Source organism: Excalfactoria chinensis, chromosome 8, assembly GCF_039878825.1.
Source record: "Excalfactoria chinensis isolate bCotChi1 chromosome 8, bCotChi1.hap2, whole genome shotgun sequence".
NCBI classification, from domain to species: Eukaryota; Metazoa; Chordata; class Aves; order Galliformes; family Phasianidae; genus Excalfactoria; species Excalfactoria chinensis.
This window is the reverse complement of record NC_092832.1, coordinates 25,010,954-25,034,566: the sequence shown is the minus strand read 5'-3', so window position 1 is coordinate 25,034,566 and position 23,613 is coordinate 25,010,954. Positions and strand designations below refer to the sequence as shown.

Here is a 23,613-nt window from a genome sequence, read left to right as displayed (position 1 = left end):
GCAATGCCCACCATATGTAATTAGCTAAGTAAGCTGCTTTCTCTTAACCTCAAATGTTTGTAATGCTTATAATCCCGGTTAGGTGTCTGTATAAAGGAGCTCCTTGTTAAGGGCAGAGGGGAGGAATTTTCTTCTATAAGGAAATTAGGCCCTTGACCGAGATGTAAAGCCAAAGGTTTGAAAGATTGCTTTTGTTTGGCAACTGTTAGAGGGGCTGTTTTCGAAGGTCCAAGTGTTTAAATTACTCAGCGAGTCGTCACTGGGCACAAGCTGTGTATGGAAAGCTGCTTGCCCGTGGTGAGTCCTGTCCCAGTCAGCTATGGGCATCCTCGCTATTTTTCTTCCCAGTCCCTCCTTACTCCTGTTTCAGCAAGTTTAAAACCAGCATCAAGTGCTTTCCTGGGATGAAAAACTGGGAGTTCGTCAGCCAACATGGAGTTTCGCTTTTGGCCCATTTCCCAGTTAGGAAAGCTGAATGTTTCGATGCTCTTGGTGGTTCTTGTCATGTTTCTTTTGATTATTGACTTTGTGAGAAAGAGGCGTCCCAAGAATTTCCCTCCTGGGCCGCAGCTATTTCCTCTCGTGGGCACCGTGGTGGATTTAAGGCAACCTCTCCATCTTGAAATGCAGAAGGTAAGACCTTCCCAGACATTCCTCCTACTAATAATATTGTATCTTTTCAGTGATTTTTGTCACTTATCAAAAGCAAATCAAGGGCAACTTCTGGTTTACAAGCTGTATAACAACTTGTAGACATGTAGACAACTATTGGGTTTCACCCTTACTGCCACCCCCTCTTCAATAGGAGCTGGACAGTTTGATCAGAAGGGAATTTGTACCAGAGGAAGGTCTGCATATTCCTCCTTTTTCTTCCCATTTCATCACTATCATTTTGTGATCCTATGTGCTGGTTGCAAGCACCCTTCTGGTGACTCTTGCTTTGATTTTAGTCTCTTGCTTTGATTTAAAAGAGGACCCCATCGCACCTACCCCAGCTGTTAGCAGAGCTGTTCCCTAGAGAACAGGGACAGTATGCTCAGGTCATTTTATTAACATGTATGATTATTACTAATAAAATTAATCACGTTCATTTACATGCAAGCACTGGCAGAGCTGCCCATTTGATCCCAGGCTCATTTCACTAGCCACCATGTCAGTTCAGGGTGACCATGCATGTCCTCTCCTGCAGAGTCACACTAAGGAACATGCACATTGAATTCCTTGGCAAATGAGGACTCAAGAGAAGATATAATTGTCCTCTGCCCTTATACATCAGGGAGCTAAATGCTGAAGAGGAGAGGCTAATGCTAGCAATGTCCATGCAAGGAAAATGGCTATAAATTGGCTATAAATGCATTCAGGCTTAAAATTAGAGGAAGTTTTCTGAGCATCAGCAGTTGGAGACACTTTCTAACTGTGACAGCTGGAGCAAGAAATCTCACTACTTTAAAGAAAGTTGGTGAAATGGACTCTGTGTTTTGCCTTGCTTTCAGCAGCAAGAGCCTGGTCTTGGTGACCCAGGTGGAGCCTTTACCTCCTGCACTCTTTCTGTGAATAAGAGAGAAGGAACAGGTGCCCATCAGCCATAAAGTCCTAGGATTTAAGTTAAATTGACACAACAGCCAGGTGAAAGCCAACATGCAAACCGTCTTTGCCACAGCTCACTAATATTTCTTATGCAATCTCCAGCCCTTGCAGAATAGTTTAGGTTGGGTGGAACCTGTGGAAGACTTGGGTTTGGATCTGTCTTAAGCTCAAGCCAATGCTCCAAGTGGAACTAACCTCAAAGTTAGATCCCAGGTCTAGTCTAGGTTCATTTTGAAAATCTCCATCTTCTTGCTCTCAGAAAGTGAAGGACTCTCTTTCAGCTTACTGCAAGGTATGGGAACATCTTCAGCGTGCAGTTCGGAGGTCTGACTTTTGTGGTAGTCAGTGGGTACCAGATGGTGAGAGAAGCTCTTGTCCATCAGGCTGAGATATTTGCAGATCGGCCACATATTCCACTTCTCCAAGAAATTTTTAGAGGCTTTGGTAAGTATAACTTCCAAGATTTTGGCAGAAATTTTTCATCTATTTGCAATGATAACAATTAGGGTGAAGGAGGCTGAATTCAATACTCTCAGTAACTGTGCCAATAAAAGCTTGTGTCTAGAGAAAGATTGAACTCAGCCTAATAATCTCACAGGTATATATTTGAATCTGTCTGGGATTTAGGGATGACACGGGGATCAACGTGATGTGTTGAGTTGGGCGAAAGACAAGAAACAAATGCAGGCTGCCCGGTGCCCTTTGGAGAGTGTTTCCCTTGGATTTATTTCCCCTTTGCTTCCTCTCCTTGGCTACACGTAGCTCCAGAGGCGGGTCCTGCTGCTCCTGCTGCAGCTCTGCCAGCAGCGTGATCGTACTCACAGTATTTTGGCTTACACCTTCTTTTCCCACGCAAAGTGACAAAGTAGAAAATCCATAAAGCTAGATATTTAGCATAAGCCAATTACCCTCAAATTTTAATTCCCAGGCGAAGCTACAGCTTCTCAGTGTCTGCAATTCTTGTTTGCTTCGGTTTGGGGTTTTTAAGACCGATGGCCATTTCTGAATCCTGTCACTCATGCTCCACACAGAGATAGCTTTTGTTTGCCTGTTTTTCTACAGGTCTCATATCCTCAAATGGCCACATATGGAGGCAACAAAGAAAGTTTGTTTCAGCAACGCTGAAAAGCATTGCGGTCAGTTTTGAGTCAAAAGTGCAAGAGGAGAGCCGGTACCTCGTGGAAGCAATGGAGGAGGAGAAGGGTAGGCGGTCCATGGGCAGCACTGTGCCCAAAGCTTTCAGCCAGCCCATTACCAGATGAATTCACACCAGTGTGACTCCTGATATGCAGGGCAACTCTGCAGTAGCCTGCATCTCTATCTTAGGCTTCCAGATTGTGTTTTTTTTAGGTCTGCCATTTCAATTCTCCCTTTCTAATATTAAGCAAATATGTTCTAGGTGCTTTTTAAAATCGGTATGTTTATGTGTCTAAGAAAGACCTTTCTATGGCCTGCAAAAGCAGAAATGCAGCTCTCATGATATCGAGCACGTTCGCTCGGAGGCTCAGTTAACCTCTGCTTGTCCTTGGTTTTGCAAAGTATTTTAAAACTTGTTTAGTCAGGCTTTCCTTTTGTATCATGCACAGATGAAGCGTGTGCTTTGCTCTTTTATGGTCCGGCTTTTAAGAAGTGCCAGAGAGATATTAGTAAGAATAATTTGTATGTTGGTATATGGGTGATGTTGCATTTCAGCTTTAAATAGAAGCAGATGGGGTTTAGCTAATTCTATGGAGCTATATATAGTAAACAAGAAAGATCTAAATAGGAATTGTGAAATTATATACTGAACTTGCTCCATTTTAATTGCTGTTGCTCTGAACAGGCCAAATACTTCATGTTGCCAATTGATTATAGTCCTTTATAGTCCTAATCAATAAACTAATTAAGCTGCAGTTTCAGGCCTTTCTTCCCATTAGTAATGACAAATAGTGATCTTGTCCATCACTCCGGTATCTGAGCACCAGCCCAGCTTAATTACTTTCTCAGAGAGTGGAGAGATGAGCAGTGCTATGCATGGTGCCTTGCATCTCAACACGATGCTCCCCACTGCGCCGGCACAGCTCAGGGCTGTGCTGGACTCATTACAGATATTACTCTCTCCTGTCATGGCAAGTAGTGATCTGGATTTTCTAAATGTGCCCTGGGAGATGGTGGCCTCTGCTCGATAGCTCTCATGAGGAAAGCAGATGTGATGAGCATCACGCCACGCTTTGCTCCTGCAGGAGCCGATGTGCACCATGTCTGTTGGCCATATTGCTGGATTTTCCTGCTTGAATTTTTCACTGCGCAAGGCCAAAGGCCGGTACAATGACATATTTACAATGTGATTGGTCTTAAGCTTCCTGCCTCAGCCAAAGCTTTGAAGGGACCTTCTCTTGGTGTATAAGATGGACCCCAACCATCAGTTGGAGCAAACAAATCCAACAGCCATAACTGCTTGTTTCCACTGGGAAATGGCTCAGATCCCGCTTCAGAAGCTCTGTGCTAACACTGGGGTGTGCCACAGCCTAGATAAAAGGGGACGTCCCCCGAGAAAGGATGCTGGGGCACAGAGCACCCAGCTTTTAGAGGTGGTGGGGACCCCAAGGCACAGGGTGAAGTCTCAGCATCAGCATGAGTAGGTAATAGGTGAGGCCTTACCCCATTTTCACATCTGTTGATCTGGAGCAGGATGCTATGTCTGAGATTAAAAACCAAGCCTCACAGCTCTCATTTTGTTCCCCTCAGGACAACCGTTTGACCCTCATTACAAAATTAATAGCGCTGTTTCGAACATTATCTGTTCCATAACTTTTGGGAACCGTTTCGACTACCATGACAGCAACTTCCAGGAACTACTGCACTTGCTCGCAGAAACACTACTGCTCATAGGAAGCTTCTGGGGCCAGGTAAAACCAGTCTGCCACTTTTGTAACTTCAGCTCCGTGTAAGTGCTTGGAAACAAGTTTCTGAGGTACTGAAGGAATCTGCTTTTCCCTGTAGAAAAAGAGTCATGTTGTATGAGAAATGACCACGGGTATTAATTTACATGAGGCTGGGTTAATCCATTAAATCCATCAGGAAAGCAAACGAGTTAAAATGATTGAGGCACATGGAGAAAAAAACACAGTGGGATTGTAAAGTCAACCTTGTACCAAAAAGAACTGAAGAGCAATGGAAAAAAGAAAAAAAGAAACAAACGCATTTTATATATCTACTTTTCTTCAAAAAGAAGAGAAAATAGTAGCACTCAGTCAAAACTGCCATCTCCCCCCTTCTACTCCTTTCCCAACCAGATTCTGCACTGCTTTTATTGTATGACAAGATGAATGAGAGCCTAAGTTTGTTACCAAAACAGTTGGCTCTGGGGGCTGCCATAGCTTCTGTATTGCCACACACCTTGAACCAGACAATTTGGTCCCTCCCAACCCCAACACCAGTGGGCTCCTCCTCATTGACTTAGCTGACCTTTGTATCAAAACTGATTTATTCTTTGAGCAAGTGGAACTGATAATTTGCACTACCATCTCAACTGTGAGATCTGACCTTTTTTCACCCCAGTTAGTGCCTTTATGCTCTGTTTGATTTCCCACCAGCTGTATAATGCCTTCCCCTTGATAATGAGATGGCTACCAGGGCCCTTCAGGAAAATCTTCAGGCACTGGGATAAACTTCAGCGTTTTGTGAGGGGAGTGATTGCAAAACACAAGGAGGACTTGGACCAGTCTGACTTGGGAGATTACATTGACTGTTACTTAAAGGAAATAGAAAAGGTGAGAGAGAAATACCTATGGCCACCTAAAGCTTAACCCCCAAAATGAACAGACAAGACTCAAGGCAACTTTGTTAGAAGAGCTTTTTCCTCCCTTTCCTCCTTCATGTCAGACATTTTAGCAGCAGCAGGAGTCTGATCGCTTTGAAAACACATAGATTTTTAATATATTTTTTTCATTTGGAAGTATTTACACTTTATCTTCTATTTCTCATTCTGTCAAGTGGCGTAGGAGGGCTCTCGGGGAACTTATTTATGTTCCTATGAGAACTTGCAGGAGGGTGTTTGGGTTTTGGATTGGGTTTTTGAAAGCATCCCCTCCCTAATCAGCACTTGCACTGTCTTTATTTCACTCAAGTTTAAGGGTGACACCAACTCCTATTTCCATGAGGAAAATCTGCTCTGCTCCACACTGGACCTCTTCTTGACTGGGACAGAGACAACAGCAACAGCCATCCGCTGGGCTCTGCTCTACATGGCCATGTACCCCAACATTCAGGGTAGAGCCACTGATGGGTCCTTCATCATATAGCCTAAAATCAGATAAGTGAAACAGAATACTGAGAAACTGAGTTGTTTCCAGGCTCACCACATAGGCTACATGCAGTGGAAATGCTAAGCCATTGCTTGAAGCAGTGATTGAGCACCTGGTGGGAAGGCAGGGCCAACCCAGGGGAGCTCAGGTGCATGTAGTGCATCTGAGTGACTGGAAGGGGTGGAACCGGGATCCACCCTTTCCCAGATGTCATTTAAGGGTTGGCAGTGGTGGGTGTTTTGTCTGAGATCTCTGCCTGTCTAAGGACTGTGTGGGCCTTCCTGAGGTGAGTGGTTTCTTTATGCTTTTTCTGCACCTACTGCTATTATATCTGAGCAGCCCACCCCTCACCTTAGTATAAGGCCTTGCTGCCCTTCCTTCTTGTAACAGGCAAGCCTGTGGCCCAGCTTTCTCATTCAGAACTTTTTGAGCGCAGACTTATTTATTTACTATGTGTTTCTGGTTTCTGTAGAGAAAGTGCAGCTTGAAATTGATGCTGTGATTGGCCAGTGCCGCCAGCCCACCATGGAGGACAAGGAGCACATGCCCTACACCAACGCAGTGCTGAGCGAGGTGCTGCGAATGGGCAACATCGTGCCATTAGGAGTGCCCAGGATGTCCACCAATGACACCACCTTGGCTGGCTTCCACGTGCCCAAGGTGTGCCTAGGACAAAGCCTTCCCCTCACCCTGCCAGCATGGGGTCTCCACAGCCCCTATCCCAAACCTCACCTGGAGGCACCAACCTGCAGCATCTTATGGCATCTCTCAGCTGAAGTGAACGTGAATAGTCCTGACAGATGCTGTAAGGCTGTTTGGATCTTACCTCCTTATGAAAGAGTACTGTAAGATTCTATTTGGTCGGTCATCACTTCCATTTTTTTCAAGGCTTATCTCTCAAGTTTTACAGATGACTTCCATGCAATTTGGGAGCAAAGGTCCAGGAAACACAGGAAAGCAAACAGTTTGGATTTGTTAATTCCACAGAGTATTAAAGAACGTCTATTAAAAGTAGCCCTAAATAAATGTCAAGTAAATAGTTATTGATGTATGTGCACTGTTCTGACATTACGAAAGCAAAGATGAGATTTGGATAGATTGAGTCTCTTGCACAGACGTGATCAGTTGCTTCTTGGCAAATTAAAATCAAAAGTTCTGGGCAACTTTGCTGCACGTTGATTAGAACACTTTTTCTTTCTTCTAATGGAAGATAGGGAGGTAAACCAGATACAGTAAAGAAGTGAAGCAGGTTGGTTGATAATTACTTGGTTGTTTTCAAACCCTACGATAAGGCAATTTTATCGATTAAAAGTGGATTCATATTAACATCACCAGTGACTAACAGCACAAGCTACAGATCAACAGCATGGAGGTAGACAGTGGCACATTGAAGTGAACAATCCTGCAGGCTTTTGCCCTTGTTTAAATCAAGTAGCTTACTTCATGTGTGTAGAAAAGAGCTAATAATAACCCAGTCTGGCAGCGTGTTGGTTCTTTGTGCAACCTCTTGTTTCCCACACACTTGCAGGGTACCACGCTGATGACCAGCCTGACTTCAATAATGTTTGACAAAAACGTGTGGGAGACTCCAGATACCTTTAATCCTGAACATTTCCTGGAGAACGGCCAGTACAGGAGGCAGGAGGCTTTCCTGCCTTTCTCTGCAGGTAGGAAGATGGATGGGGAGATGGTTTTGCCTTTTGTAATGCTTTTTCTTCACCCCATTGGAGTGGGGGAGAACTGTTCCCAGTCTGATAGCAACCCATGACTGGCATTTCCCGCAGTGAAAATCCCTTAGCAGTTAATGCTGACTGCACTGGGCAGGAGGGATATCGATTTGTTATTGCAGGATGAAAAATAAGGCTTTTTCCTCCTGCATGAGCTGTGTAAATGGGTGCTTGTTTTGTTGGTTTGGGTGGCTTTTTTTTGAGTGTTCCCCCTTTGCTTATCTGAATGGTTGCGTCTCTCTCTGCTGAGCTGGGAACTTCTGGGGATGCCTTGTGCACGATGTGTGGGTGAACATTGCCACCTAACCTTGCTAGGAAGAAAAGCTCCTGCAGCCTTTACAATGCAGAGTGGGTGAGAAGAGACTGGAGGCTGCAGAGACTCCAAGCCAGTGCCCTTCATCTGCAAGCATTTTCCTCCTCTGTGTCCCATGGCACCACTGAGCCCACCTATTCCCTTTCACAATGCCCTCCCCTCTGTAAGAATAGCACTTCAGGATGAAGCTTAAACTCTGCTCTCAACTAAGCGTGGTTTTTCTTGCTCTTCCTCCAGGCAAGCGTGCCTGTCCTGGTGAGCAGCTGGCCAGGACTGAACTCTTCATCTTCTTCACTGCCCTGCTGCAGAAGTTCACCTTCCAGGCTCCATCTGCCACCGCGCTGAGCTTTGACTTCACACTCAGCCTCACGCGCTGCCCCAAGCCCTTCCAGCTCTGTGCCCTGCCTCGCTGCTGAGGGCAAGGTGGAAAGCATTCCCTTCTCGGCTGTCCCATTAGCTTACAGGCTGCAGTGCTGGGGCTCCACACAGCGAACAGCTCTGCATGGTGTGTGGGCAGTGGGAAGGGCGGGAGGGCAGCATTCTGCATATCACAGTGAGGACTTTCCACCACCCCCCACCCCAAACTTGCTCTCCTACTCCTTTCCCTGATCAGTTTGATAAAATACATGAATGCAAAAGCCTTATTACTTCATCTCTGCCCTCAGCGACTCCAAGGAAGTGTCTGTCAGGTGTAAGTCATGAGCACACTTGTGCTGGCTGTGTCTCTTGTACAGTGGACACATTCATCACCCAGAGACCATCTTGCAATCCTTAAATCTCAATGCTACTGCACAGCAAATGGCCACAGGCTGCAAGCTGGGAGGTCTTCCTGCTCATAGAGGGTGGCTGTCTTTGCACGTTCAAGGCCTAAGCTCATACCCATCACTTTAATGGGCATCTAGCTGCCAGCGTAGATCCCAACCTTGGGGTTGGTGCAGTGCATGTTTCCATTGCTGCTTTGCAAAGGGAAGTCAATACCCGAGGTGGCCCTGGGACATGGCACAGCACTGTGATTGATGGACATTCTGCTTCTGCCCACGTGAGGGTCTCTCTGGAAGATTATACCATGTCTGCAGCTTGAATTTAACACTTCAAAAGCCCACGCTGCCACCTACATGCTTTTGTTTGCAACACATTTGCAAGAAATATGGTTGTTGTTGTTTTGGGGTTTTTTTCCTTTTTATTTCTCCCTCTGATCTTTCATAAGTGACTTTTCTATGCACGCTCTTGCAGGACAGGGGATAGTTAACAGGAAAACAGGATTACATCAGGCTTGAATTCCACCGGGCTCGGATGCCCCCCCCGGCAAGCGCTGCGCTGCTGCACGAGTGCTGTGCAGTGGCAGATCTGTGCCGCAGGGGAGAGTCCTCTGCACATCGCAGGCCGGCACGCACTCCTAACTCATCCTATTGCATTTTTAAGTAATGTTTCTCTGTTAGAGGCACGTTTATTTTTTTTCCTGATAGAGAAAGCATGAAGTATCTGTGGAGGTTTTTTCACGTATGGAATTTCTAAAGCTATTCAGGACTGGACAGTCAGTTCTCTCCGCTTCTAGTCTGACCTCTGGTGCGTGGGCACAGCTCTTTTATTTGCACTGCATGAGCAAACACGAGCTGATCTATTCCCACATATCGACTTCACTCTTACCTTAATGAAAACTTATATACTCACACTCCCTTTGGGGAGGGAATAAATGGTTGCAATCTACCTTTTTCTTCATCTACACAAAACAAAACAAACAAACAAAAAAGTATAATTTAAAGACCTCCCAACAAAAAGGCAGAAGGCACAATGATGTTTATCTTAAGAGCAGAGCATCCCACGTGAGTGCAGGGGAACACTTCAGGTGCCATAATAAGCAGTGATTGAACTTTTCCAAGTTAATCAGGGGACGGCAGCAGCTCCGCTCCCCTACTGCACTCGAGCACCTCCGAGCAGCGCCTTCAACCGGACAAACCCATTGGCCGCAGCTGCCGTCCCCAAACAGAAGCAGCCCGCACCGCCCACCGCATCACGAGTGGGGGCTGCGGCCGCGCGGCGCGACGGGAACGCGGCAGTTGTCAGCCGGCAGCAAAACAGCGCGCACGGCAGCGTTCATCATCGAAGGAGAAGGGAAGGGCCGGCAGGAGGGCCGGCAGCGGGGCCGGTGTCACCGCCGGGGCAGGACGCGCTCGTCCGTGCGCGGCGCTCAGCGCCATCTGCGCCCTGCCAGCAGCGCCCCGTGGCAGCGGACCCTCGGCCCGTGAGTCAGAGGCTCCGTGGCGGCTCCGGGCAGCCTTCTCTCGCGTCCCTTCGGGCCCGGCTCTGGCTGCGGCTCTGCGCGGCGGGGACCGGCACGGGGAGGGACGCGCGGGAGCTGCCGGGCTGTTGGAAGGCAGCGGTGGGAGATGGGAGCGGAGCGGGGAGCTGCCGGTGCGCTGCTGCTGGGCTGCTGCTGAGATGAGAGATGCGTGGCTTGCGTCGAGAAGGGCTTTAGCGAGCAGGCGTGGCTGAGGCTGAGGAAGCAGCAGCCCGAAGGCAGCCCCGAGGCCAGGCCAGCCCGAGCCCCTGTGTTTGTGCCCACAGCTGCAGCCGCACCATGCTGCGCTTCCTCTGGGACAGCATCTCCCTGCAGATGCTCTTCGTCTTCCTCCTTGTCTTCCTGCTGGTCTCTGACTACATGAAGAAGAGAAAGCCGAAGGGCTTCCCTCCCAGACCTTTTTCCTTCCCTATCCTGGGAAACGTGCAGTTGATGTTTGCCAAAGACCCTGTGACTGCTTCACTGAAGGTAAGGGACTTTTTTACATGCAGAGGGGCCCAGCCCAAGCAAAGCCAACTCAACAGTCCTCAAAGTCCACGGTCCACAAGGGGTTCTGTGGGGGTGGGCTGTAGTTTGGCCTGCCATAAGAAGGCAATGTGGATGATGTTTGCCTTGGAATACAGAGCCTTATCGTTTGGGCAAAGGGCATGGCACAGCGCCTTGGTTTTGATTGCAGTTGTAGGTGGGTCTGATGGGAAGGGCTTCTTTGAAAGGAGTTAAACAACATCAGAAACATTTTTGCTCAGCTGAGTCCTGCAAGGCCTGGAAAATGCAGCCTAGAGTGTTTTACTACAACTTCAGAACACTGATAGAAGAAATTAAGAGAAAGGCTGCACACAATCAGGCCAACACTTCTGCAATTAGAAAACCAGTTCTCCCAGGTTTTCTTCCTGTTCCAGTGCAAGTGAAACTGCTGCTCACTGTGAATGCTTGATACCAGGGCTTTCCCTCTGCCAGCAGAAAATCACTGCAAGTCAATGCTGGTTTATTTCTTTAACTCATCCCCAGTTTATTGAAAAACATGGGGACATCTTCAGCATGCAAGTGGGCAGCATGTCATTTGTGGTCGTCAATGGGCTGTCGCTGATCAAGGAAGCCCTTGTGGCCCAGGGAGATAACTTCATGGATCGACCGGATTATCCTGTGAATACACAACAATTCAGCAGATTGGGTGAGTTATCAGTGGAGACACAGATTTGAAACACACTGTCCAACTGCTGGTCAATGATACATTCCAGAAGGCAATACTGTGACTTTGCATGCTCACAGAGCAGTCATCAGCATGGCTAAGCCTCCTTTATCAAGGCAGATAACCTCCTTCTTCTTCCCCTTACTGAGGCCATCTGCCTTTGCTCACTATGGAATGCTTCTGACAGGGCTGGTCTTTTCTAATGGGCACCTGTGGAAGCAGCAAAGAAGGTTCACCTTGACCACCTTCCGAAACTTTGGCCTGGGGAAGAGGAGCCTGGAGGAGCGGATCCAGGAGGAGTGCCGATTCCTCACGGATGAGTTCATGGATCAGCAGGGTGAGGACCATTTCCCTCAGCTGTTGTTCTGGAGGCAGAATCCATCTTGAAGTGTTTAAATTTCCCCCATGCTAATACCTGCTGAAAAAGCAAAACACTGCAGAATTGTTAAGGTTGGAAAGATCTCTAAGATCACCAAGACCAACACCAACCCACCCTCAGAATGCCCACAGTCCACATCCTTCAGTGCAGCATCTCTGCATTTCTTGAATGTCTCCATGGGTAACAACCACTGCACCTCACTGGGCATATCCTCTACCAATGTCTGACCACTTCTGGAAATTCTTTTTAATACCTAACCTCGATCTCCTGTGAAGCAGTTTAATGCCATTTCATCTCATCCAGTCACTGATACCTGGGAGAAGAGATCGACATGCACCTTAATGCAGCTTCCTCTCAGGGAGTTGTGGAGAGCAATGATTTCTCCATTGAAACAACTCTTTTCCAGTGTGATCAATCCCTGTTCGCACAGTTATTCCCCATCAGAGTTGTGTTCCAGACCCTTCACAGCTTCATTCTACTTCTCTGGGCATGCTAAAGAGCCTCAATGTAGTTCTTGAAGAGAGGGGCCCAAAACTCAGCTCTGCACTTGAGGTAAGCCTCACAAGTGCCAAGCTCAGTGGGAAGATCATCACATTGCACCTGCAGACTAGACTATACCTGACGTAAGCCAGGATGCTGTTTGCCTTCTTGGCCATGTAGACACACTACTGGCTCACCTTCAGCTGCCAACTAGCACACCAATGTCCTCTTTCTCCTCATCTCACAAGCAATGCTAGCAACCTGCCAGCATCCCAGATTCCTTCTACAGGTGTTTTGCCCTCAGATTAACTGACAGATACAGCTGTGTAACACTCAGAGCAGTACTCTTAGCCCACCTTTGTTCTGTTGCTGAATTAGAGACCTCTAGAAAATTCCATGGACCTGTCAGCACTAATGTTCACAATTAATTCCTGTGCTTAATTAATTCCTCTTCTGCAGTCATTTCAAATCTTTCTTTCCAAAGTAAACAACCATCTCCAAGAAGGTGCCTACTGGAAAGCACCCATTTCACTTCTTGAATAGTTTCCCTCTGATGATGGCACTTTCTTCTCCTTTTCTGTGGAGACAAGGAGAGAATTGATTGTTTGCTTTTCCATCTCCAGGCAATCCTTTCAACCCTCACCGTATAATCAACAATGCTGTTTCAAACATCATCTGCTCCATCACCTTTGGCAATCGCTTTGAGTACCATGATGAGGACTTCCAAAACTTGCTGCGAATGATGGATGAGAATGTTATCCTCCAAGGGAAGATAATGACTCAGGTAAAGTCCACCATGCCCACTTTTTCCTCTTACTCTACTGACCTCCCCTGACACATGTTGGTCCCTTGGATCCTATTGCTGTCACCAGAGAGCAGAGCTCTGCATTGCCCCTCCGCTCCCTGTGATGGGATGCAGGCTGCCATGTCTTTGGCACGGTGAACAAACCATGGGACCTCAGCATTCCTCATACATTTGCCCTACAAAACCATCTCCATGGCATTCTTTTGGATGCTCTCAGATCATTTTAAATCCTTACATGCTGTAGCAAACAAAACTGCACACACTGCTCAAAGGGAGGCCATCACCAAGTGTGTGGGAAGGCCCAGCCCAGGGGAAGTTTCTCCCTGCTCTGGGACCATAAATTTTCCTTGGTGCTTCCCACAACTGTGTGGTCCATCTCCATCCCTTCATGCATCACTGTGAAGATGCAATCCCCCTTGATCACAAAGCCAGTCTATCACCAGCTGGTTTATCAGTGCTTTGGAAGAAACTGAATACAGCAGAGGTTTTGGTCATGTCCTTAGGAGAGGTTATGGGAAGAGCCAACACTAAGGTAACAAGGACATTTGTTGCCATTCCTCGTTCCACTGAACAGGATAGATCAGCCAATAATTTCTTTCAGCCATATTTTCCAGCTGTGCAACATTCATATTCCCTCCTCATCACCACTCCTGACCACTGATTGCCAAGCTTCCTGCTGTGATTCTGGAACACAGCAGTCAGTCTCACCATGGAGATACCAATCCTTTCTCATGCTCTTCTGGAGACAAATTAATTCCATCTACTACAGCAATGTAGGGCTGTGCCTTCACAGGCTTTTCAAGTTTTGTAAACAACAGGGTTCTTTCAGTGTGTTCTTGAATTTGCTCATCTCTCTTTCTTTCCAAAGCTGTACACCATTTTTCCATCCATAATAAAATACTTCCCGGGATCTCACCAAACTGTTTTGAAAAATGGGAGGCTCATGAAAAAGTTTGTGTGTGAGAAGATCAGCAAACACAAGGAAGACCTGAACCCCTCAGAGAGCCGGGACTTCATTGACAGCTACCTGCAGGAGATGGCCAAGGTCAGCAATGTGGAGCAAACCCTGCCATAGCTGGGACTGGAGATCAGGAGGGCTGAGAAACAAAGATTCCCCACCTGAGCTGCTGGTGTGTCCACCTGTGAGCTCAGGATGGACATCAGGTTTGGGGCATCCATTGGAGGGATGAGTGTACAAGTTATGCCAAAACCCTTGGGGCAGAACTTCATGGGGTACAGAGGTACTCCTTGCTGTTCATGTGGAACTAACACTAGATTTTCTGAAGCCCAGTGGCAGTGACTTCTGTGAGGATAACCTGGTAGAGTGCACACTTGACCTGTTTTTTGCTGGGACTGAGACCACCTCCACAACCATCCGCTGGGCCCTGCTGTTTATGGCCATATACCCAGAAATTCAAGGTACAAGTAGCAACAGGGCTGTCCGTTTCCTAGTGGTAGGCCTTGTTCCTTGGTGAAAGGGTTTTTTTTTCTCTTTTTTTTTCTTTTCTTTTTTTTTTTTTTACTTAAAAAAGTAGAAATACTCTGTTCTCAGATTTACTGTCAAAATTGCTTTTTGTTGCCCACAGGGCTGTCCAGCAAAGGCAACAAGGGTTCTGCACAGGGCCCATTTAGTATCTGGAGTGATGAACACAGACAGTTGCCATGAGTCCACTGGTGGCACAGGATTGACCTGGAATGGTCCTTGCGGGGCCATCACAGCAAAAACATCATGGTGTTCTCAGGGGATCCATGGCTGTACCGTACCATTGCTGATCCCTGCTCTTTCCAAACAGCCCGTGTGCAAGCTGAGATCGATGCTGTCATTGGGCAGTCTAGGCAGCCAGCTCTGGAGGACAGGAACAACATGCCCTACACCAATGCTGTCGTCCACGAAGTGCAGAGGAAAGGCAACATCATCCCTTTTAGCGTGCCAAGAGAGGCTTTGAAGGACACAGTCTTGGCTGGTTTCCGGGTACCCAAGGTAACCTCACTTCTGATCCTTGTGGTCTGAGATGGAGACACTCATCTTCCTATTGCTGCAGGGACAGAGCTGCAGCATTGCTGCCTCTTACAGAGGTCACTCCCGTGGATCATGTTGTTTTGCCTTCCCAACTCTGCTCTCCAACACATTGCATTCTCCATGCCCAGCCTGAATGCCATGTGTGTGGCATCCATGCATATCAGGGAGGGACAGAGCCCTCAGCATGCAGCATTTTCATTGATGAAGTTTATCCAAAAGTAATGTTCGTGAGAGAATAGGCTAGGTCCAAACAATCAAGAAGTAGGAAAACATGACTGTGCAGATTTGACTATGAATGATCTTCATGTCAAGAATACAGGAGGGTGAAAATCCCCCACTGCCTGGCAGTGACAGAGAGAGTACGAAGTGGTAGGACAAGGTGGAATGGTTTTAAACTGAGACGGGAGGTTCATGTTGGATCTTAGGAGGAAGTTTTTCACCCAGAGGGTGGTGACACACTGGAACAAGTTGCCCAAGGATGCTCTGGATGTCCCAGCCCTGGAGGCATTCAAGGCCAGGCTGGATGTGGCTCTGGGCAGCCTGGGCTGGTGGCTGGTGGCCCTGCACACAGCAGGGGGTTGAAATGAGATGATCTTTGAAGTCCTTTTTGAGCCAGGCCATTCTGTGATTCTTTGACTTTATTTCTCTTGTCTCAGGGCTCTATTTTGATTGCAAACCTATCCTCTGTGATGTATGACAAGAAGGAGTGGGAGACACCTCACAGTTTTAATCCCGAGCATTTCCTGAAGGATGGTCAGTTCTGGAAAAGGGAAGCTTTTATGCCATTTTCTATAGGTAAGATAGAATCAGTTTGATGCTTTTGTGCTGAAGCACTGGAATGGGGATTCCGGGTGCACAAGGGAGACCCTTCTAAGCAGTGATGGAAAATGCAGACATTCACTCCAGAAAGGGAAGTGCTGCTTCCTACTGCCCATATCGATAAACACTAGATCCTTCCTGAGCAATGACCATGCAGCCACCTCAAAGAACCACCTACACCACCTCTTAGGACTTTCTTCACAAGCACCACACAAATATGCCCGAGAAATGCATTCAGCAATGCAAGAGCAGTGCTCTGTGCGCCTGGTCCTACACAGCTGATTTCAATGGGCTTTGCCACCACCACCACCAGGTGTCCTGTGCTCAACAGCAGCTTCCTTGTGGAGAATCTCCAGTTCTTGCCCAAGCATGGCATGCTTCTCTGATGCTTTGGTTCCATTCCTTGGAGCCCAACTGGGTATGCAGTGATTGCACATGAAGCACTGCTCATCCCAGCAGGGTAGGATAAGATATGTGCATATACATTTACTTGCACGTGCCATCACTGCATCACCCAGCTGGGGGCAGACTGGGGAGCTGGGACAACAGTCCTGGTGCTGGAAATGCAAGGCGGGCAAGGGGCTGTGGGCAGGGTGATGTTCCCACAGGAGGTGGGTGCTGAGGCTTTTCCAGCAGGGCTGAATGGATGCTGGCGGCTGTCTCTGCAGGGAAGCGCGCCTGCCTGGGTGAGCTGCTGGCCCGCTCTGAGCTCTTCCTCTTCTTCACGGCTCTGCTCCAGAAATTCACCTTCCAGGCTCCCCCAGACACCATCCTCGACCTGAAATTCATAATGGGCATGACTTTGGCCCCGCTGCCATACAAGATCTGTGCTGTGCCTCGGTAGGGAGCGCAGCCACTGTTCTTGGAGGAGAACTTTTTGGCTTTGGATCGGATGCACAGCCTGATATCTCACCAGTTGCCATAGGCTATGGTAACTGTCTCCTCACACGTTCTTTTTCTTTCCAAGCAATTACAAAGTCACTTATTTTTACAAGCAGACCTTGCACACTATATCTGATGAGAAAGATAATTACTACAGGATGGGCTGGGGCACATTTGGGCTTGCAGCACAGCACTGACAGTGAATGAGGAACTCAGGGTTTTCTTACTTCCATGCTGATTGGCTGTACTTCATAGCTGGGGGTCAATACTGGCAGACACCAGTAGCTGCCCCCATTCTGCTACATCTATACAAATACTGATTGGAAGCACTTTCTTCTTTGATCTTTGAAAAACAATTTCTTAAAAGAAAAACACACCAGTGCCTTGTGACACCTCTCTCTTTCTTGAGCATTAATAAATCCTGACTGAAACCGTTTTGTTGTGAAGCATTTTGCACTGTGATGACCAGCACAGCCTTTTCAGCTCTGCCTGCAGTCTCCAGCCATGCCAGCATTTGGGGCACCAGGGGGTGGGGTGCAGAGCACAACCCCAGCTCTCTGTCAGCAAAAAGGAGGGCACAGGAACAGCACAGGCCATTCATCCAGAGCTGATGAATATTCATGACCTGAGCTCTATGAGCAAACCAGCAAGAAAAGCACCAAAGCCCGTGGCTGTTCTGCCAAGCCACTGCAATTAATGCACTGACACTCGGAGGATGGCAAGTGCCATTTCTGACAGCTGTTCCTACAATGTCAGCACGTGGAGCCATAGAAAACACGGGTCCTGTCTGCTAGCATAACCTCAATGGTTTTCTTTTCCCTCCCCCAATCCTGAGCCCTCTCCTCCACACCTGGACAGGCAGCAGTGGGGGAGGCTGAGCTGGCACCGCGGAGCTGCTCAGGATGAAATGCAGGAGCTGTGACCAGTCCAAAGCCTGATGGAGGTTCCGCGCTGCCTGCTCTGCATTTCTGTTACCAGGTGCACTTCCCACCTCTGGTCTACTCGAAGTGTAGAAAAGTGTAAAGTCTACTACTGTGACTTTATTGCTTCCTTATCTGCACACACTGCCTCATGGGAGACAATAAAAGTTCACAATCGTCCTTTTCTGCGCCCTGCCAGCAGCGCCCCGTGGCAGCGGACCCTCGGCCCGTGAGTCAGAGGCTCCGTGGCGGCTCCGGGCAGCCTTCTCTCGCGTCGAGAAGCCACAGGTGTGGCTGAGGAAGCAGCAGCCCAAAGGCAGCCCCGAGCCCCTGTGCGTTTGTGCCCACAGCTGCAGCCGCACCATGCTGCGCTTCCTCTGGGACAGCATCTCCCTGCAGATGCTCTTCATCTTCCTCCTTGTCTTCCTGCTCATTTCTGACTACCTGAAGAAGAGAAAGCCAAAGGACTTCCCCCCCGGTCCTTTTTCCTTCCCTTTCATAGGAAACGTGGAACTTTTATTTGCCAAAGACCCCATGGCTGCAACACAGAAGGTAAGGGGATTTTCATCTTGGGGAGGGGGCCATCCCAACCCACTCACATTCAATCCATGTGGTCAACAGATGGTTCTCAATGCAGGAAAACATCAGTTTTGCCTTGGATTAGTGGGCAACATGAATGAGGCTTACCTTGGAATACAGAGCCACGTTCTTTGGTACAACATCTTGGGTTCGATTGCAGCTGTAGTTCAGTCTGTTGGGACGGGAGTTTGGAAAGTGTGTTAATCAACAGCTGAAAATCCTTGTTCTGCTGAGTCTTGCAAAGCCTGGAAAATGCAACATGGAGGGTTTGATTCCAACTCCAGGTCACTGATAGAAGAAATGAGGAAGAAGATTGCACACTATAAGGCCAACAATTACACAATTACTATACTACATCTCCCAGACTCCATTTCCTCTGCAGCTCTTCTGGTCCCAACCTGTGGGTGCAGGATACCAGTGTTTTCCCTGTTCTAGCAGAATGAAATCATTGCAAATCAATCCTGTTTTATTTCTTCATCCCCAGTTTATTGAAAAACATGGGGACATCTTCAGCATGCAAGTGGGCAACATGTCATTTGTGGTCGTCAATGGGCTGTCACTGATCAAGGAAGCCCTTGTGACCCAGGGAGAGAACTTCATGGATCGCCCAGACTTTCCTGGAAATACAGAATTCTTCAGCAAACTGGGTGAGTTATCAATAGTGACATGGATTGGAAACACAGAGTCAAAGTGCTGACCAAATAAATGCCATGGCTTTGCATTCTCACAAAGCATAATCACCAGCATGGCTGAACCTCCTTTATCAAGGCAGATAACCTCCTTCTTCCCCTTACTGAGGCCATCTGCCTTTGTTCATTATGGAATGCTTCTGGCAGGGCTGGTCTCCTCTAGTGGGCACCTGTGGAAGCAGCAGAGAAGGTTCACCTTGACCACCCTCCGAAACTTTGGCCTGGGGAAGAGGAGCCTGGAGGAGCGGATCCAGGAGGAGTGCCGATTCCTCACGGATGCATTCAGGGATGAGCAGGGTGAGGAGCTCTTCCCTCAGCTGTTGTGCTGAAGGCAGAATCCAATGTGGTTTTAATTAAACCTACACAAATGCCTGCTGAAATCTACTCCATTTCACAAGCAATGCTAGCAACCTGCTGGCATCCCAGATTCCTTCTACAGGTGTTTTGCTCTCAGATTAACTGATAGATGCAGCTTTGTAACACTCAAAGCAGTACTCTTAGCCCACCTTTGTCCTTTTGCTGAATTTGAAACCTCTAGAAAATTCCATGGACCTGTTAACACCAATATTCTCAATTAATTCCTGATGTGTTGGCTCTTCTGCAGCCATATCAAATCTTTCTTTCCAAAATAAACAACCATCTCCAAGAAGGTGCCCACCCAGCACCATTCATTTCACTTGTTGAATGTTTTCCCTCTGACGATGGCACTTTCTTCCCTTTTTCTGTGGAGACAGGAAGATAATTGATTGTTCCCTTTTTCCTTCCACAGGAAATCCTTTCAACCCTCACATTAAAATCAACAATGCTGTTTCAAACATCATCTGCTCCGTCACCTTTGGCAACAGGTTTGAATACCACGATGAGGACTTCCAAAAATTGCTGCGGCTGATGGATGAGACTGTTACCCTCCATGGGAAGATAATGAGCCAGGTACAGCCCTCCTGTCCCCAGCACAGACAGCAAGCAGATTTGCAAGGCCACCCTTTCTTCTCTGGAGTCTGTGGCAAAACCTCGAGCATGTTTTAGGATTCATAGATTACCTCAATTTGGGAAAATTCCATTATGACCCTCAAATTCAGTTCCTGGCTCCACACAGAAATATTGAACATCCAAACCCTATGTCTGAGAGCTTTGCAGAAAGAGTCCTTGATCTTGGTTAGATCCCATAAGTGCTGTGCAGTGGTCACATTGCTCTCCTTCCTGGTACATCATCACTCCTGACCACTGATTGCTGAGCACACTGCTGTGACTCTGGAACACAGCAGTCAGTCTCACCATGGAGATACCAATCCTTTCTCATGCTCTTCTGGAGACAAATTAATCACATCTACTCCAGCAATGTAGGGTTGTAGCTTTGCAGGCTTTTCAAGTTTTGAAAACAGAAGGTTTTTTTCAGTGTGTTCTTGAATTTGCTCATCTCTCTCTATTTCCAAAGCTGTATGTATTTTTTCCATCCATAATAAAATACTTCCCTGGATCCCACCAAACCATTCTGAAAAATGGGAGGCTCATGAAAAGCTTTGTGTGTGAGAAGATCAGCAAACATAAGGAAGACCTGAACCCCTCAGAGAGCCGGGACTTCATCGACAGCTACCTGCAGGAGATGGCCAAGGTCAGCAATGTGAAGCAAACCCTTCCATAGTGGGGATTAGAAATCAGGAGGGCTGAGAAACAAACCACATTCCCCACCTGAGCTGCTGATGTGTCCATTTATGAGCTCAGGATGGAAATTAGTTTGGGGCTTCCATTGGAGGGATGGGGATGCGGAGGGCCTGCAGCTTCTGCCAGAACCCTTGGGGCAGGACTGAGTCTGATTTTTGAGGAAGTTCTTCCTTTTCACATGGCACTAACACTAGATTTTCTGAAGCCCAATGGCAGTGACTTCTGTGAGGATAACCTGGTGGCGTGCACTCTCGACCTGTTTTTTGCTGGGACTGAGACCACCTCCACAACCATCCGCTGGGCCCTGCTGTTTATGGCTGTATACCCAGAAATTCAAGGTACCAATACAAACAGGGCTGTCCGTTTCCTAATTGTAGGCCTTGTAACTTGATGAATGTTTCTTTTTATTGAAGGGAAAAAGTTCTAGTATTCTATTCTCTGACAGATTTAGTGCAGTTATGTGTGTTTATGTGTTTAACAACAGTGTTTTAAGACATGTCCTAGTGATTTTCTAATTCTTTTCCATGGGATGAAGAGGCAAGTCTGCCCACTTGCACCACAAGCACTGGAGACCTCTGTGGGCTGTCCAGCAAAGGCAAGAGGGGCTCTGCACAGGGCCCACTTAGTAGCTGGAGTGATGAACATGCAGAGAGTTGCCACAGGTCCCAACAGTGGCACAGGATTGATCTGGGATGGTCCTTGCAGGACCATCACAGCAAAAACATCATGGTGTTCCCAGGGGATCCATGGCTGTTCTGCGCCATTGCTGATCCCTGCTCTTTCCAAACAGCCCGTGTACAAGCTGAGATCGATGCTGTCATTGGGCAGTCCAGGCAGCCAGCTCTGGAGGACAGGAACAACATGCCCTACACCAATGCTGTCGTCCATGAAGTGCAGAGGAAAGGCAACATCATCCCTTTTAATGTGCCAAGAGAGGCTTTGAAGGACACAATCTTGGCTGGTTTCCGGGTACCCAAGGTAACCTCACTTCTGATCCTTGCGGTCTGAGCAGGAGACACTCATCTTCCTATTGCTGCAGGGAGAGAGCTGCAGCAATGCTGCCTCTTACAGAGGTCACTCCCATGGATCATGTTGATTTGCCTTCCCAACACTGCTCTCCAACACATTGCATTCTCCATGCCCAGCCTGAATGCCATGTGTGTGGCATCCATGCATATCAGAGCCCTCAGCATGCAGCATTTTCGTTGACAAACTTTTAGCAATAATAACATTTGTGAGAGGATAGTGTGGATATATACTCATTGCATATGTTAATAGTCAAGAGGAAGACAAACATGGCCACATAAAAAGAGTGGAGCACGTGCTTGTCAGATTTGAGTATTGATGCTCCTCCTGGCAGGCATGTGGAAGGGTAAAAATCCCCTCATGCTAGCAGTGGCAGAGAGAGTGCAAAGTGATTTTCTTTCTCTTGTCTCAGGGCTCAGTTTTGATTGCAAACCTATCCTCTGTGATGTATGACAAGAAGGAGTGGGAAACACCTCACAGTTTTAACCCTGAGCATTTCCTGAAGGACGGTCAATTCAGGAAAAGGGAAGCTTTTATGCCATTTTCTATAGGTAAGATAGAATCAGTTTGTTGCACTTTGATACTTCTGTGCTGAAGTACTGGGATGGGGCTTCCAGCTGCACAGTGGAGACCTTGAGCAAAGTGGTGATGGAAACAGCAGGTGCTGCCTGCATCATGCTGCTTGTCTACTGCCCATATCGCTCAGATAGTGCTGGAAATGTAAGGCGGCAAAGGGGCTGTGGGCAGGTGATGCTCCCACAGGAGGTGGGTGCTGAGGCTTTTCCAGCAGGGCTGAATGGATGCTGGTGGCTGTCTCTGCAGGGAAGCGCGCCTGCCTGGGTGAGCTGCTGGCCCGCGCCGAGCTCTTCCTCTTCTTCACGGCTCTGCTCCAGAAATTCACCTTCCAGGCTCCCCCAGACACCATCCTTGACCTCACATTCATACAGGGCATGACCTTGGCCCCGCGGCCCTACAGGATCTGTGCTGTGCCTCGGTAGGGAGCGCAGCCACTGTTCTCAGAGGGAGAACTCCTTGGATTTGACACAGGCACACAAACAGCATCTATGCACCGCTCTCCTCTGACTTACTCGAATTTCCCTGCTGCTTTATTGCTTACTTATTTACCTATACTGCGTCATGGGGAACAATAAATGGTTGCAGTATTCCTTTTCTTCCTCCTTGATGTTTTACACAAGCTGATGACACAGTGTTGCAAATCAGGAAAGGAAGGTAAGAGACTGGTGTGCCTGAACTGTGACCTGCTGGTCAAACTGAAGTGTAAGAAAAAAATGCAGAAGCATTGAAAACAAGGACAGGTATCAGGGGAAGAGTATAAAGAAGCTGCTGGACTCTGTAGGTGTGGGGTCATAAAAGTCAAGGCCCAGCTTGATCTGAACTTGGCTAAGGATGCCCGAAAGCACAAGCAAGGCTTCTTCAGGTACCTCAAGCAGAAAAGGGAAGTCTAGGAATGCATAACCCTGTATTGAGTGACACAGGCAGGCTGGTAACAGCAGACAAGGAGAAGGTTGAGGTACTTCATTTATTTTGCCTTGGGCTTCCTGATAACTGCTTGCCACACTGTCCTCTATTTTGTTTGGTAGGAGGGGATCAGGGAAGCAACGTATCTTTCACTGTAAGTGAAGATCAGGTTTGTGAGCAATCTCCTGGCCTGATAACATCTCCAAGCTTTTTTTTTTTTGTCTGCACTTGACATTCTTCCCCCATTGAGTCTACTCACTCTACCCTGGTAAGCCTCATTGCATTCCCTTCCTGCCTAGTGTAAAGCCCTTAAAGGGGCCTCAAAGGTCTGATAGCAGCCTTCCAGTCTCTAAAGGGGAGCTACAGGAAAGAAGGGAACAGGCTCTTCAGCAGAGCCTGTGGTGATAGAAAAAGGAGAAATGGCTTCAAGCTCAAAAAGGAGTAGATTTGAGTTACATACAAGGGAGAAGTC

The 23,613-nt window shown here is 47.7% G+C and overlaps 2 protein-coding genes across 2 annotated transcripts; both read left to right on the top strand.

Annotated features, from left to right (window-relative positions):
* The first annotated feature begins 432 nt into the window (after nucleotides 1-432).
* LOC140255421 (cytochrome P450 2J2-like) lies at nucleotides 433-8,469 on the top strand. The gene is made up of 9 exons (XM_072343008.1): nucleotides 433-633; nucleotides 1,869-2,031; nucleotides 2,650-2,790; nucleotides 4,315-4,475; nucleotides 5,163-5,339; nucleotides 5,697-5,838; nucleotides 6,346-6,533; nucleotides 7,402-7,540; nucleotides 8,151-8,469. Exons 1-9 carry the CDS (start codon nucleotides 433-435, stop codon nucleotides 8,327-8,329), a joined length of 1,491 nt encoding a protein of 496 aa, XP_072199109.1. The 3' UTR covers nucleotides 8,330-8,469.
* Nucleotides 8,470-17,916: 9,447 nt separating this feature from the next.
* On the top strand, nucleotides 17,917-22,809 carry LOC140255423 (cytochrome P450 2J2-like). The gene is made up of 9 exons (XM_072343010.1): nucleotides 17,917-18,258; nucleotides 18,770-18,932; nucleotides 19,122-19,271; nucleotides 19,744-19,904; nucleotides 20,410-20,586; nucleotides 20,842-20,974; nucleotides 21,427-21,614; nucleotides 22,075-22,213; nucleotides 22,485-22,809. The coding sequence occupies exons 1-9, from the start codon at nucleotides 18,070-18,072 to the stop codon at nucleotides 22,658-22,660; spliced, it is 1,476 nt and encodes a 491-aa protein (XP_072199111.1). The 5' UTR covers nucleotides 17,917-18,069; the 3' UTR covers nucleotides 22,661-22,809.
* Nucleotides 22,810-23,613: the final 804 nt, after the last annotated feature.